Consider the following 13894-nt stretch of genomic DNA (forward strand, 5'->3'; position numbering starts at 1 on the left):
TGTAAAGCTGACAGAGACCTGGCTGGTATCTTAATTCATGACTCTCTTTACTCCCCCAATTCGATTTTTCATAGAATTCTACCCATTTTACCTCCTAAGTTTGCTTAATATCTCCCTTTTACCATCTCCACTGGCAAAACCTTTCTGGCCTTAGCAGCTGCTAAGGCCTGCTAACAGCTGTCCTTTCCACCATGCCTTCTAGGCTCCCTACTTCCACCCCAAACACAAATCTACACCTCTCCCATAATTTCTCCACCCTACTGCCAGACTGGTATCTCTACATGATGCCCACGATGCCTTCTCTTACGTTCCTTGGTGCCTCCAGGTTTCTGCACAATGCGCTCACATCATCTGACGCCTGGGTCCCAGCCTCACCTATCCGTCTTCATCATAATCATATCGTTCAGGTCCTACAGGGCTATTATCTGTTTCCTAAAAGTAAAATCCTCTCTCATACCTCTATGCTTTAAACAGGTTGCACCCTCTGCCTAGAATGTCTTTTCCAAACATTAGCAAATCTCTACTTATTCCTCAAACCTGAGATCAGTGTTAAGTCTCTGTGAAGCCTCCTTTTACCTCCAAGAACAATTAATGATGCAAATAATCTTAGTTCAATGTATCGCCTTCCACTGGACTACAATCTCCTTGAGAGCAGGGACTGGGGTTCACTCCTCTGTAAACCCATTGAGCCTAGCACACAAAATACTCAATAAATTCTCCTCAACAAATTGAATGAATCATATACTAGGAGAGATCAGCAACTTTTGCCACTGAACACACTTCTGTCCACAGAGAAATACCTGATTTTGGCCCAGGTCAAACCCTGAATTAGAAGACTTCCTGGAAAACACTCTATACTCTGGGCTGTCCTAATAAGCGACCACTCCTTAGGGGAAAGGCTAAACAGCCCCCGGTTATCAATATCATTGCACGATTATTCACTATCTACTTAACACTCAGCCAAGGTTATCCAGATATAAAAAGTTTTAATGCAGAATTACTGCCTTCTTAGGCTTACAACTCTGAGTCACTCTAATTCATAAGACCTTCCATAGGCCTCTCTGATTAAAATTAAAGTACTATCCACAACCCACAGCCTTTTTATAACCTGGAGGGTATACCAACTACCCCCTCCAGCCCACCACAGCTCCCCTGTCTAAATAATCTCTAGCCTGTAGGCACCATAGGATGTACAGAGACCTAAAAATATTAAACAGAAAACATTGTTATCATTTGGCTTAGCTTATGAGACATCTGCCTTATTGAAATACAGGTCGACATGCAATTTCTACCTTAAGTTTTGCATAGCAGTTCTGCAGATGGTCCATATCACTTCCCAGTTTCAGATTCTGTGTTTCTACATTTTCCTGAGCTAGAAGGTTCTTCCGCTGAAGTACAAGTAGCTCATTCATACAATTTAAAACAGCAACTATATTTAATTCTCTCTTTGTGTCTTTACCTTTGGATTCTTCATATAATGAAGGAAAACCGAAAGTAGTCAATTCCTGGTAGGAGAAAATGTTTTCCTCAAAGTTGGTTATCAGACAACTAAGTATAGAAACAAAAGACAGAAATATTTTCTGAGAAATCATAAAAACTACCCTGAGTTAAGAAAACTGTAAACATCCCAAAGGACAAAGAACAGAGAGAACTGGGCTCTTTTAGCCTCTGCTCTGCAATTGCCTGTATCCTGGAGCAAGGCACTCAGGTTTCTGCATCAGTAAAATAAGGGAGAGACTCCAAGTGGAAGAGCCCCTAGGGTGATGTGCAGGCCAACCTGCTCCTGACAAAAACATTTACCATGTATCCAGACTAGATGATCACTGTGGTTCTCCGCATTTCTAGTGTGTTTAAGTCCCAGGCCGATACATAACAACATACATGCGCTTAACAAGTGTTTTTCTCATAACTTCGATATGTTCTATTATACAACATGATTTATGCTATTCTTCTCACAAAACATTTTTTTTTACCTGATCAAGATATGAAACACTTTGTTCAATATTCTCCTCTGTGCAGAAGGCACTGAAAAAACTGTGCACATTTTTTGATAAAGGTATTGAAGAACATAGCACTTGCTGTGAGTATAAACTTGATGGAGACATCTTTGTTTCTGAGGTATATTGACAGATATTTTTGCTTTCTGAAAGAATAAAAGGTATTTACTTAAACAATTTATAAAACACATGCAAAGAAAACTATCTCCGTTACCAAAGATGTTGAATTATATAAATATTTTTTAAAATTTTCAAATTCAGACAAAGCTGGTTTTTGTAAGAAAACTACACAAAATTGACCCTTGAACACTGCACTGACTTCCAACACAGCTGAAAAATCTGTATATAACTTCTGATTCACCAAAATTTAACTACTAATAGCCTACTGTTGACCAGAAGCCTTACGAATAACATAAGCAGTTAACACATATTTTGTATGTTACATGTATTATATACTGTATTCTTCCAAAAAAGGAAACTAGAGAAAAAAAAAGTGTTATTTAAAAAATCATAAGAGAAAATAAATATGCAGCATGGTACATTTATCAAAAAAAATTCTTGTATAAGTGGACCCACAAAGCTCAAATCCATGTTATTCAAGAGTCAACTGTACTTTTTTTTCAAAAAGATACAACTATCAAGTGCCCTTAGGAGGCATGTTAAGATACAATAGATTCTTAGTTTATACTATTTCAGATTTATAAAAATAACAGAAAAAAACCACCTATGTCAAAGTTTATATATTAAAGGAATAAATCAAAGTGTACTGAAGTAGCCAATAAACTCATTTCAAATGCATAAACGTTTCTCTCAAAAATAGTAACAATCAAACTCATCATCCGTCAAAGGCATTTAACCCCACTTAAGTATGGCACAATTCTTAGCTTTCCCAGATAATTTTTCTCAAAATAAAAGTTTAGATATTTTACAATTATTTATGTCTCTCTCTAGTCACATCTTCAATATCTGTGGTAAATCATTTTACAGTTTCATTTAAAAATCCACCTTTACAATTACTGATTTAGTTTATACTTATTTTAGACTCAGGTACCTGAAGACAGATCTGGATCTGTAACAGTCATCCACTCTCCCATAGCAATCACCAGAGCCAGGATACCTGAGGAACCAGTTCAGCAGTGAAACATTCGGTCCAGCTGCTGTCACTCTTCTATGTAGGCATCTCCTTAAAAAGCAAAATAACAGCATTTAACCAAAAATAAAAGCAAATATAAAATCAATGTGTAAAAAGAAGCATTTTGCATTATTTACTCCGGCACTCCCATGGTAGAGCAGAAGGATAATCTGTGGCCATGTATGCATGTGTGTGTATGTGTGTTTAAGAATCAGGAGTAAAGAGGGATGCCTGGGTGGCTCAGTTGGTTAAGCATCCAACTTTGGCTCAGGTTATGATTTCACGGTTCACTGAGTTCGAGCCCTGCGTCGGGCTCTGTGCTGACAGCTCAGAGCCTGGAGCTTGCTTTGGATTCTGTGTGTCCCTCTCTCTCTCTGCCCTTCCCCAATTCACACACTGTCTGCCTCTCTCTCAAAACTAAATAAACATAAAAAAATTGTTTTTAATTAAAAAAAAAGAATCAGGAATAAAGAGTTCTAGTAAAGTATTCATTTTTTTCATATACAAGGTACACAGTACATGATTTGACTCAGAATATAAATCTAGGTACAGCATTGTTGTACTAATAGATATTTCTATATTATATTCTCTAAGATAAAGTACAAAGCATTTATACAGATAAGAGAAAGAAAAACTTCTTAAATAGCATTCTCATTTTTTGTTTTTACTAACTATATTAGCAAAAAAAAAAAAAAATTTAATTGCAATTCCCAGTGGTGGCACAGATGTAGAAAAAAGCATACTCCCATACACTGCTCGCCACAAAGATCACATCAATTTATACAACTACCAGCGATTTGGCAATATGTACCAAATCTTAAAAATGAAAACACATTTTGACCTAGAAAAATTACTTGTAAAGTTTCACCCTGATAAAATAATGATTTATGCTCATTTCAACAGCACATATACAAAAATTGGAACAATACAGAAAAGATTAGCATGTCCCCTGTGCAAGGATGACACACAAATTTGTGAAACATTCCATATTTTTTATGTGGAATTTAAGAAACAAAACAGATTAACATGAGGGGAGAAAAAAGAGAGAGAGGCATAATAGGAAAAAAGACTCTTAACTACAGAGAACAAAATGAGGGTGATGGAGGGAGGTGGGTGGGGGGATGGGCTAGATGGGTAATGGACATTAAGAAGGGCACTTCTGATGAGCACTGAGCATTGTATTTAAGTGATAATCACTGGATTCTACACCTGAAACCAATATTACACTCTACGTTAACTAACTGGAATTAAAATAAAAACCTGAAAGTAAAAGAAAAAAGATTTGTACAAGGATTCATCTACAAGTTGTTCTTGAAATCAGTAATAGCTTGTATGTTCCACAGGAGACTGGTTAAATAAATGACACATTTATACAACAGAACACCTTTAAACACAACCATGTGGAGTTAGGGTGGTTAACAAATACATGAGAGGCCAGAAATATGTATGAATGAGGTGGACTAAGTATAAGAACCTTTCATATAACAGTTTCAGCCTACCATCATTTCCACTTTTTTATAAAGAAAAATGGAATAAATAAATACTTCTACACCATAAAAAAATTCAAATGAAATTTTGTGTAATCTCCTAATGTTAGAAGCTAATTAGAAAATTATGCAAGTACCCTATGGAAGGGGCAGTGGCTGGAAGGAGGATGTGAAAGAGCCTTTTCCACAGTGATCTGAGATGGCTGCACAAGTATACACATTAGTACAATCCTTCAAGTTGTACACTAAAGATCTGTGCACTTAACTGGATGTAAGTTACACTCCAAAAACATTTTTTAATAAGCCAAATAAAAGGCCGGATCTGGACTATGAAACAAAGAGTTCGCAGCCCGTTCTGAATATTTAAGATTATGGAAATATTCATAATGTAATACTGAAATGAGAGGAAAATTTTCATTCATTCAATATATTTTTAATTGTGCTACTGTGTGCCAGGCACCCTCTTCTAGGCACAGGGGAAGCCCTGCTCTCAAGTTTACATTCTGGAGGGGGGGTGGGTAGAAATAGATAATGAGACAATAAATTAACCTAACACAGAGTGATAAGAACTATAAAGAAAGCTAAGCACAGTAACGTGAGAGTCCTGGAGTGGGGGTATCTAGATTCATCAAGGAAGGCTGCATCGAAATGTTGACATTTAAACTGAGACCTAAGTGATACACAGTCAGCCACAAGATGTTCCAGCCCAGGTAAAAGAAACGAACTTGGTAAGAATGAAAACCATAAAGAAGGCCAGTATCTCTAAAGTACACAAGGACAGATGGTAGGAAGGTAGATTTTCTCAAAGTAGCAATGCAAAGCCATGGAAGGCATTTAGGCAGTAAATCAACAGGATCTTCTCTAGGCTTTGAAAAAGATCACCTCAGCTCCTCTACCCCCTGAATATATTGCAGGTGGGCAATAATGGAGGCTGGAAGATATGAGGCTACTGCATGAGTTCAGGCAAGAAGACACTTTTACATTACAGCTTGAACAGAAATAGACACAGGTAGATAAATTAGCGATGTGTTTTGGAGATAGAATCTTCAGGACTTGGAAGATGGGATGAAAAATACACAGAAGAGAAATCAAGGATGATTTCTAGGTCATAATAGCAGCCTATAATACATACTAATGCAAATTATGTTATGTGCTGTATTACATGTTACAATGTCACACACATACAGGTGGTTACCCAATCCAGCACCAATTTTTGCTATTTTTCTACTCATGTGCCTTAGTAAGAGCACCTTGAACTATTTTGCACTTCCCTCTGTCCTTAAATGGGTGCCTTCAGGAACAGGATAAGCAGCATAAAGGTCTGCAAGAAAGACAATGATTTCACTTTTTGGTTTCAGAGCTAGCAGCCATAAACAAAACAGGATCTAAGGGACAATAAACCCGTCTATACCAGCCCAGCTCTGCTTTGGTTAAGTTACTTAACCTCTCCAAGCCCTACTTTCCTCACTGGTAAAATGACATAATAATGGCTTACTTCATGATTTTCCCTGAGGATTAAGTGAGCTCAAGAACATAAAGAAGTACTTAGCACACGACTCGGCATATGGGACACACATAATTACTATGAGTTGTCATCATCACCATCACCATCATCATCATCTGGACACAGATCTGGACTGCTTGAGATAAATGACAGGAGATTCCATAATCTATATAACAAAAGGCACTGTTGCTCTTAATGATAAAAGCTGAACACAAATCCTGAGAAAATGTGGAGGCAGATATCCTCATAAAAACACAAATTTTCAGTGGGTTAATTCTTTGTAATCATTACATAGAGGGGAGGCATCATATCAGAAGAAAATAGGCACTTTCCCAAGCCCTTCTTGTTTTTGTTTTGTTTTTTTTTTTTTAAATAAGACACAATACTGCCTTAAGTACCTTTTGTCTTCATACATAACAGAAAGATCAAACACCAAAATGTTTGCTATACATCCATTCTTTAAAATTGTAATTTAAGTCAGTTATTCTTCTTCTGTGAATGTAGCTCTGTCCACTGTCTACAGGTTTAGAGAGTGAATTTGTTAATTAAAATAACAAAAACAATAAGAAACAACCAACTGTGAAATATTCAGGTCTAGTTAAATGTTCACAATAAAAACCAAAATTCCACTTTGAAGCTCTACCAAAAAAAGAACTTAACCAACAGTATCTGACTTCACACAATCTAAAAGTTTCTAAGTATCCTCTTCTGTTCAATGATGCACCAAATTATACGCCAGAATGCTTGTAATAAAAGAAGTTGCCCAACCAGACTATTAATCAATATACATCCCCAAACCAAGAGACTAAGTTAAGCAAGTTATTTCTAGCTCAACCACAGCTAAATTTCAGTAAGGTTACCAACTATTTTTTATAAAGATATTATAATAAATTAGTATTAACTTCAAAAGATAAAGAAAAAAGCTAACAGGAATATCTCTGCTCTGCATAAACCTAACACCATCACAAGTATTTCAACTTTGAAAGTTTCAAAAGCAGCCAGAAGGACCCCATTAAAGCCAAGTGCTGAAACACACAATGAAAAGTTCCACATAATAGATAAATCAAGTCATAGCAAATCATTACACAGTGAACCATGAGCACCCATGACAAGTCACATAAGAACAAACTTGGTTATACTAGCATTGTTATTATAGATTCACTATAGAAGGAGAAAAGGAAAAGGTCTACAGTAAATCATTTCACATTCAAGTAAACTGCAACCCCCATTTCTCTCCATATACCACTGGTTAGGGAAGCTGTCTGGATTCCAAGACAGATGAAATTCATGAATGAATTTTATGAGCAAATCTTGAAGATTAAAGAATTTAACCATCCTGTAAAAGTCCTTTCATTCATCTAAAATTGTTGAGGAATAACCTTGAAATAAATTAAAGAAAGAAAACATCTATAAAGTAATCCATAAAAATTCTTTCTCCTATCCTCTACATCAGAGAGTTTTATTCCCTCCTCGTGGGTAACATATATATATATAGACATCTAAAAAACTTTGATTCCAAGTATTTCTCAATGTACATTCCAGTAAGTCAGTCTACATAACAAAAAATCTTACTAATTTCAGCAAAACTGCAGTAATTTCTGTAAAAATGTTACCTTACTCTTTTCTGAAGAACTACTTTGACTTCCTTAATATGTTGCCAAAGTACCAATGCCATATTTCGGGTATAAATAAGCAAGGGTACTCTAGTCTTTCCTGGGTAAAATGATTATGCAGAACTTAAGAATTGTCTAGTGGCATTTTCTAGGTTAGAATCCTAACAGAAAATTGGGAAATAGTAAGACATCTGAAATTAACTGTACCCTTTATGAAAAATGAAGACTTTAGTAAGTTTCATAAGTTTATCATTCTTCATGTCAAAGCATTTTCTTTCATATATATTTATCTATATTACAGACAGAAAACTTGGGCTCAGAGAGGCCAACAGGATTGCCTGAGGCCACATTTCTGGTTGGTTGTGAAGCCTGGACACAAATCTGTCTTCAAAACTGCTCTTTTCACTCTGTCACCAGGTAACCTTTCCACACTGTTCACGCAAACCTCTATATATAGAAAGACAAGAGTTAAAAGTAGAATAGAATAAAAAAGATTTCTATCAAATTTCTTAAACAGAATGAATCCCATAGTTCACCTGAAATCATTCTACTCAGAGCATACAGTCCTTAAAGGAACATATCTACTACCTAAATTGAGGCATATGCGTAAACTTTTCTGCTATGCCATAAACAACAGCTTTTTTCCTCATTTAGAAATACTTTGCTTTCAAAAGGCTTAAAAACAATTCTCAGAAATGAATTCAGTTCTATAGAAAGTTTAACGAGGGTGGAATCACTCATCTTACCATTTTGTATTCTAGAGTAAATATTAAGACAACATCAAAACCAAAAGTTTGTAGATGTTTAGCAAAAACATTTGTAGTTCAGGTTAATTACACCCATTGTTTTTTGTTGTTGTTTTGTTTCCATCAGAAAAGTTCCTTGGCTGGTTATTGCTCTTCCTTTTATACAAAAGACTCTGGGGGGGTCTCAATATACAATAATCACTTGTAAAATTTGGGAGTAGGCAACCTCTAAGATGACTCCCAGTTACCCCTGCTTCCTGGTGTGCACACCTTTGGGTGCCCTTGCTCCTTGAATGTGGGCTGGATTCAGTGGCTAGCTTCTAACAAAGGGAATACAGCAAGAGGTGACAAGATTTCTCTTCCATATTTGGGTTATAAAAAGGCTGTGGCTTCTGTATAGGATCATTTACCACCCACTGCCTCTTGGATCCCTTTTTCTGTCATATTGTGAGCAGAGGCCAATGTGGCAAGGAGCTGATGTCTCAATGTCTCCAGCCAATAGCCAGTGAAGACCTGAAGCCTGCCTAGACTCAGAGGAGTGAGGTTAGAAGTAGATCCTCCCCCAGTCAAACCTTGATGACTGCCGCCTTGGTCAACATCTTCACAGCAGCCTAGCGAGGGATCCCGAGCCAGAGGCACCCAAATTAGTGATGGACAGAAATTGGGAAATAAATGTCTGTCGTTTTAAGCTGTGAAGTTCTGGAGTCATTTGTTATGCAGCAATAGATGACTAATGCAAGTAAAAAAAAATATGTATACATTTTGCGTCCCTCCTATAATTTACATGTCTCTAGCTGAAACGTAACTAAAGTGACATCATATACAACAAGTGCAACAATCACCTTTACGACAATATCATCCAGTAGGGCAATTCATCTGTCCATATTATTATAGGCAGATGCCTCCCACGACTAGTTTATGAACGTCTACAGGAAGTTATGAACTTTCCTATAGGGTTGGGATCTTTGTATCAAACAGTGCCTGAAACAAAGCAGGTGCTCAATAAATGTTCATAAAATGAACTGCATCCCACATTCGGCCCACTCACTTCCAACCTTTGTGCTCCACCTGGGCTTTCGTCTCTCACCTAACCCCAAACTAACGCTTCTTCAAAGCCCAGAACAACCACCATCATCCCCTCTGCACAGCTCACGAAACTCTATTCTCTAGGTCCTCTGTATACTTACTAATTTGTGTCATCGTTCCTAGCTAGACTCTCACGTACTACAATTTTTACATTCTTGTATTCCCTCCACTGATCTTAACAGACAGAACAATACTCAATAACTGATGATAAATTAACATGTTCATTCTGGGAAGCAAAGGAAAACAGCAATGGAAAAGATGCAAAAGATGTTAGTCCTTCAGAGAAAAGTATTACTCTCTTCATCCCCCAAATCTCTAACACAACTACCAACTGAAAAAGAGCTCAGCAGAAACATAAGTAGTATCTTGATTACAAGATTTCCTTCACACAGTACAATATTTTAAGTGTTCTTTTCAAGTTCACTTGAAATTCAAGCTTGAGAAGGTGCAATTGCCTACCTAATCGGAATTCTAAAACTTCAATCAAGTGTCAGAAAATAATAGCTTTTCATTACAGGAATGTAGTAACACTCACTATACCATCTAGGCTTCTAAATATTGCACAGGATTTGTCACAAACAGCTAATTAAAGTCTTCGCTAATATCTCACAAAGTTAGAGTCACCAAATTGTCAGGTTAAGAAAACTGTTAAAACTATGTCTTTATGTATTCATCCTATCTTACAAATTCACTCATAAAAATTAAAAATTCAGTTATCAGCATATTTTAAATAGATGTTATTACTCTCAAAAAGCAAAGTTTTATTACTTTAAAAACTACTACTACTATCTATATTTTTGCTCCAAAGAAGACTACAGATTTAAATTCCATTATAAATACTTCTACTACCTTACACAAAACCACTGAGGTTTGCATATCAGTGTAGAAACACACCAAATTCAACTTAGAAAATCTATCTTTTACAAATTTAAAATCTAAAGTAACTCATCTGAGTGGCACAGTTTAAAAGTATAGAAATTTTCCACAGAAACAAATTCCTCATAACTTAAGTTTGAATAGATATTTGGATGGCTGAAACTCCAAACGTGGCATTCCCTTAACCATCCCTTCTGTTGAGTCTGTGGCTACTAGGAAGCCTGAGAGTTCGGGAGTACAGTGCCAACAGGGAAAGCCTCACAGGCCTGAGCCAGACAGACTAGGATCACATCCTGACCAAGTCTCTCCAGCTGGTTTCCTCACCTGGAAAACAGGGTAGCACTCTCTTTTTGGAGGGTGGTTGTGGGTATTTAATGACATAATAGGTGAAGAACTAAGCACAGCATAGCTAGTAGTTAAGGAACTGATTTAACAAACATGTGCCAGAGGCCGTTCTAAATGTTTTACATATGATGTCAATTCTCACAACAATCCTATATCATTTCCTTTTTACAGATAAGGAAATTAAGGCACAGAAAGGCTACCCACCCCCTCCCTAGACTCCAGAGCCCATTCTCTTAACCAACACATGCTGCTGCTTTAGTGGATGAAAGGCTCAGGAAGCAATACTCCTACCAATTATTAAAGGCCACCACTCATTAATCCACATCTCCAACTGGGCAAAGACTGCACAACGTAGTGTGAAGACACAAATTATGGTCAAATATTTCGTGCATATCCTTTTGGGTTGAAGGATACAATCTTGGTGAAGCTCCAAGCCAGAATCTGCCATTAGAAAGCCACCCTCTTAGTAGCTTCGGAAGCAGGGAACCACATGCTATATTTTAAACTTCTTATATACACCCTTGAACTAACTGTTGCTGCAGTATGAGTAACAGTATGGTATAATGGTTAAGAGCACAGGATCCAAAGCCAGACCACCGGGTTTCAAACCCCGGTTCCACCACCCACAAACTAAGTGGCCCTGGACAGAAATCTCTGAACTTCATTTTCCTCATTTGCAAAAGGAGAGTATAGAGTCTTTAGTCTCAAAAGATTATTAGATGGGTAAATATATTTAGTTTTAAAAATTATTTAATAGCCTTATTAAAAGTTTATGCATGTGCAGGGCTTCACATAAGGTCTTGGTTACATGGTAAGTGCCCAGTAAGTACTCAATAAACGTTAGCTATTATTAGATACTTTACTAACTTGGAAAGATTTTACGATATTTTGTTAATAAAAAAAAAAGTTGCAGAACAATTATCTAACATGACCTTATTTGGTCTTTAAAATACTCCCAAAACTATATGAGTATATACAGATAGATATAAATTCTGCTCTATAAAGATAGAAATTTGTTATAACAGAAAAAACTAGAAAACAAGAACAACCTGTGAGTAGAAAAGGGAGGGGGAAGAGCCAGACTTTATCCCTTTCATTTACACACAGATCTTATGCGTAATCGTTAGTTTTTTGTGTCTTCCAAGTTTTCTGTAAGTGAATGTGTTTTCCTTACAATGATGAAAAAAAAATCCACATTTTTAAAAGGCAATTACAATGATAAACATCTGCAGTATCTTAAACAAAAGCAAGCAGCCCTGTTGGGCAAAAACCAGTGAGAAATTATACAAAAGTCCTACAGCTACTCAGATAATCAATTATGTAAGGGAAACAGAACTTTAGCAGTGGTCAGTAGTTTGTAGTTTTAGATGGCGATCTATCAGTCTGTAAAAATTTGCAATCTGTAAAAGGCTTCTATTACTACATATCCCATCATACAAATGAGCAAGCATACCATAATGACAACAAACTGGAGACAATCTAAACGTCCGTCAATAAGCAGTTAAATGCCAATACAGATAGTTTAGCCAAAAGATGGGCTACTTTGGGATTATTCAAGAAGATCTGCATGTACAGCATGAAAAAAAAAACCCAGTATGGATAATATCAATAGTATGATCACCATGTTTCATTAAATCAAACTATATAAATACTACCCAACTCTAGGAGAAAGGTCTAGAAAAGTTACAAACTGTTACTAACATGACAATCCTGTGGGACAAGATGGCTGGGTGTAGGGTGGGGTGGACCCTACCTCCATTCACTTCTTTAATAGGACATTTTGATATAGCTGGAGTGTTTTAGGAGCATGGATTATTTTGTAGTATCTTTAAAAGCAGTGGGCTCATGCACAATTAATGATAATGTATGAGGAAGTACTCCCACCTCAATCCCAGATGGTAGCATCCCTACCCTTTAGTGGAAATATCAACTTAGACAAATGATAAGCTCTCTCCACCAATCAGTTACATTTCTAGCACCTATCCCACCTATTCACACGTACAAGTGAGTAACGGTGACGCAGTCTTCACAATGATGCCCTGCTTTGTTGGAGTATATCCATGGGGATCTAGCCCATCAGGGAAGACCATCCCCCACTGCACTGCTGTGAAGAGTAAAGACAGAGTACTGGCACACCTAGCAAAAGGGACTATCCCTCTGGCTCAGTTATAATCTCAATTTGGTAGGAGACAGAAGGGAAATAGATTGACACGGATTTATAACTATTAAGATTCTTTTCAAAAAAGAATGCTCTTACTCTATTGATCTTCTATGACTCAGCAATAAGATGTACTTCCTTGCGTCAAGAGAGCAGTTTATTAAGTTACATAAGGTATGTACTCAGAGATATTCCCCATCACCTGATACTTCATTATACACTGACTTGCACTGCTTATGTTTTTATCTGTTTGGTCATGGCTCCCCAATCGAATTGTTAGTTTGTTTCAGGACTGTGTCACTTCAGGAAGCTGCACAGGATATTGAAACAGCACTAGACCAAGTGTCAGGGGCTAAGGTTCTTGGGGCCACTTCTGTCATTCACTGAGCAACCTTGACCTAGTCATCATTTCTCTGGTTTTCAGTATCCACATCTGCAAAATGAGGAGGCTGAACTAGGTGACTTTTAAAGAATTTTGAGTCTATTAACTATATTTTTTTACATTTCTCATGGGACCTAATATGGAGTTGAGTACAGCTATTCATATCAAAATTTCCTCTTTATAAAAATGTGCACACATGGTCTTCACAACCGTATGTTTAGCAAAAGAGATTCTACCTAATTCTAACAAGATTAACTTTTTTTTTTTTAAGTTTATCTATTTATTTGAGAGAGAGAAAAAAGAGCGGAAGGGGAAGAAAGAGAGAATTCCAAGCAAACTTCAAACTGTCAGTGCAGAGCCCGATGTGGGGCTTGAACTCACAAACTGTGAGATCATGACCTGAGACGAAATCAAGAGTCAGACACTTAACCCACTGAGCCACCAGGTGCCCCTAACAACAATAACAATTTATTAAGGATAAACCATTAACTAGGAAAAATTTAAAGCATTTTAATATAACTCATTCAATCTCACAACAGCCCAAATAGTTATCTTCCCCCACCCCATT

General features: G+C 36.8%; 1 protein-coding gene and 1 non-coding gene across 14 annotated transcripts in view; one reads left to right on the forward strand and one right to left on the reverse strand.

The window, feature by feature from the left end:
* Nucleotides 1-13894, reverse strand: part of LOC102968749 (SSX family member 2 interacting protein) — a 40172-nt gene that overhangs the window by 19113 nt on the left and 7165 nt on the right. For 9 of the 13 annotated variants that reach the window (XM_042997700.1, XM_042997699.1, XM_042997693.1 and 6 more), the window contains 3 exons: nucleotides 3049-3180; nucleotides 1974-2143; nucleotides 1293-1505 (listed from right to left, as the gene is read on the reverse strand). In XM_042997700.1, coding sequence (XP_042853634.1) covers nucleotides 1293-1505; nucleotides 1974-2143; nucleotides 3049-3091 — 426 coding nt within the window. In that variant the 5' untranslated portion in view covers nucleotides 3092-3180. Of the gene's footprint in view, nucleotides 1-1292; nucleotides 1506-1973; nucleotides 2144-3048; nucleotides 3181-5866; nucleotides 5938-13894 lie in introns of all 13 variants that reach the window. The other 4 variants (XM_042997695.1, XM_042997691.1, XM_042997697.1 and 1 more) reach the window with 1 other exon arrangement.
* On the forward strand, nucleotides 4017-4123 carry LOC122241628. Its single transcript, XR_006221870.1, has one exon. It is a non-coding gene; the product is annotated as a U6 spliceosomal RNA (small nuclear RNA).

This window comes from Panthera tigris, chromosome C1 (genome assembly GCF_018350195.1).
Source record: "Panthera tigris isolate Pti1 chromosome C1, P.tigris_Pti1_mat1.1, whole genome shotgun sequence".
Lineage (NCBI taxonomy): Eukaryota > Metazoa > Chordata > Mammalia > Carnivora > Felidae > Panthera > Panthera tigris.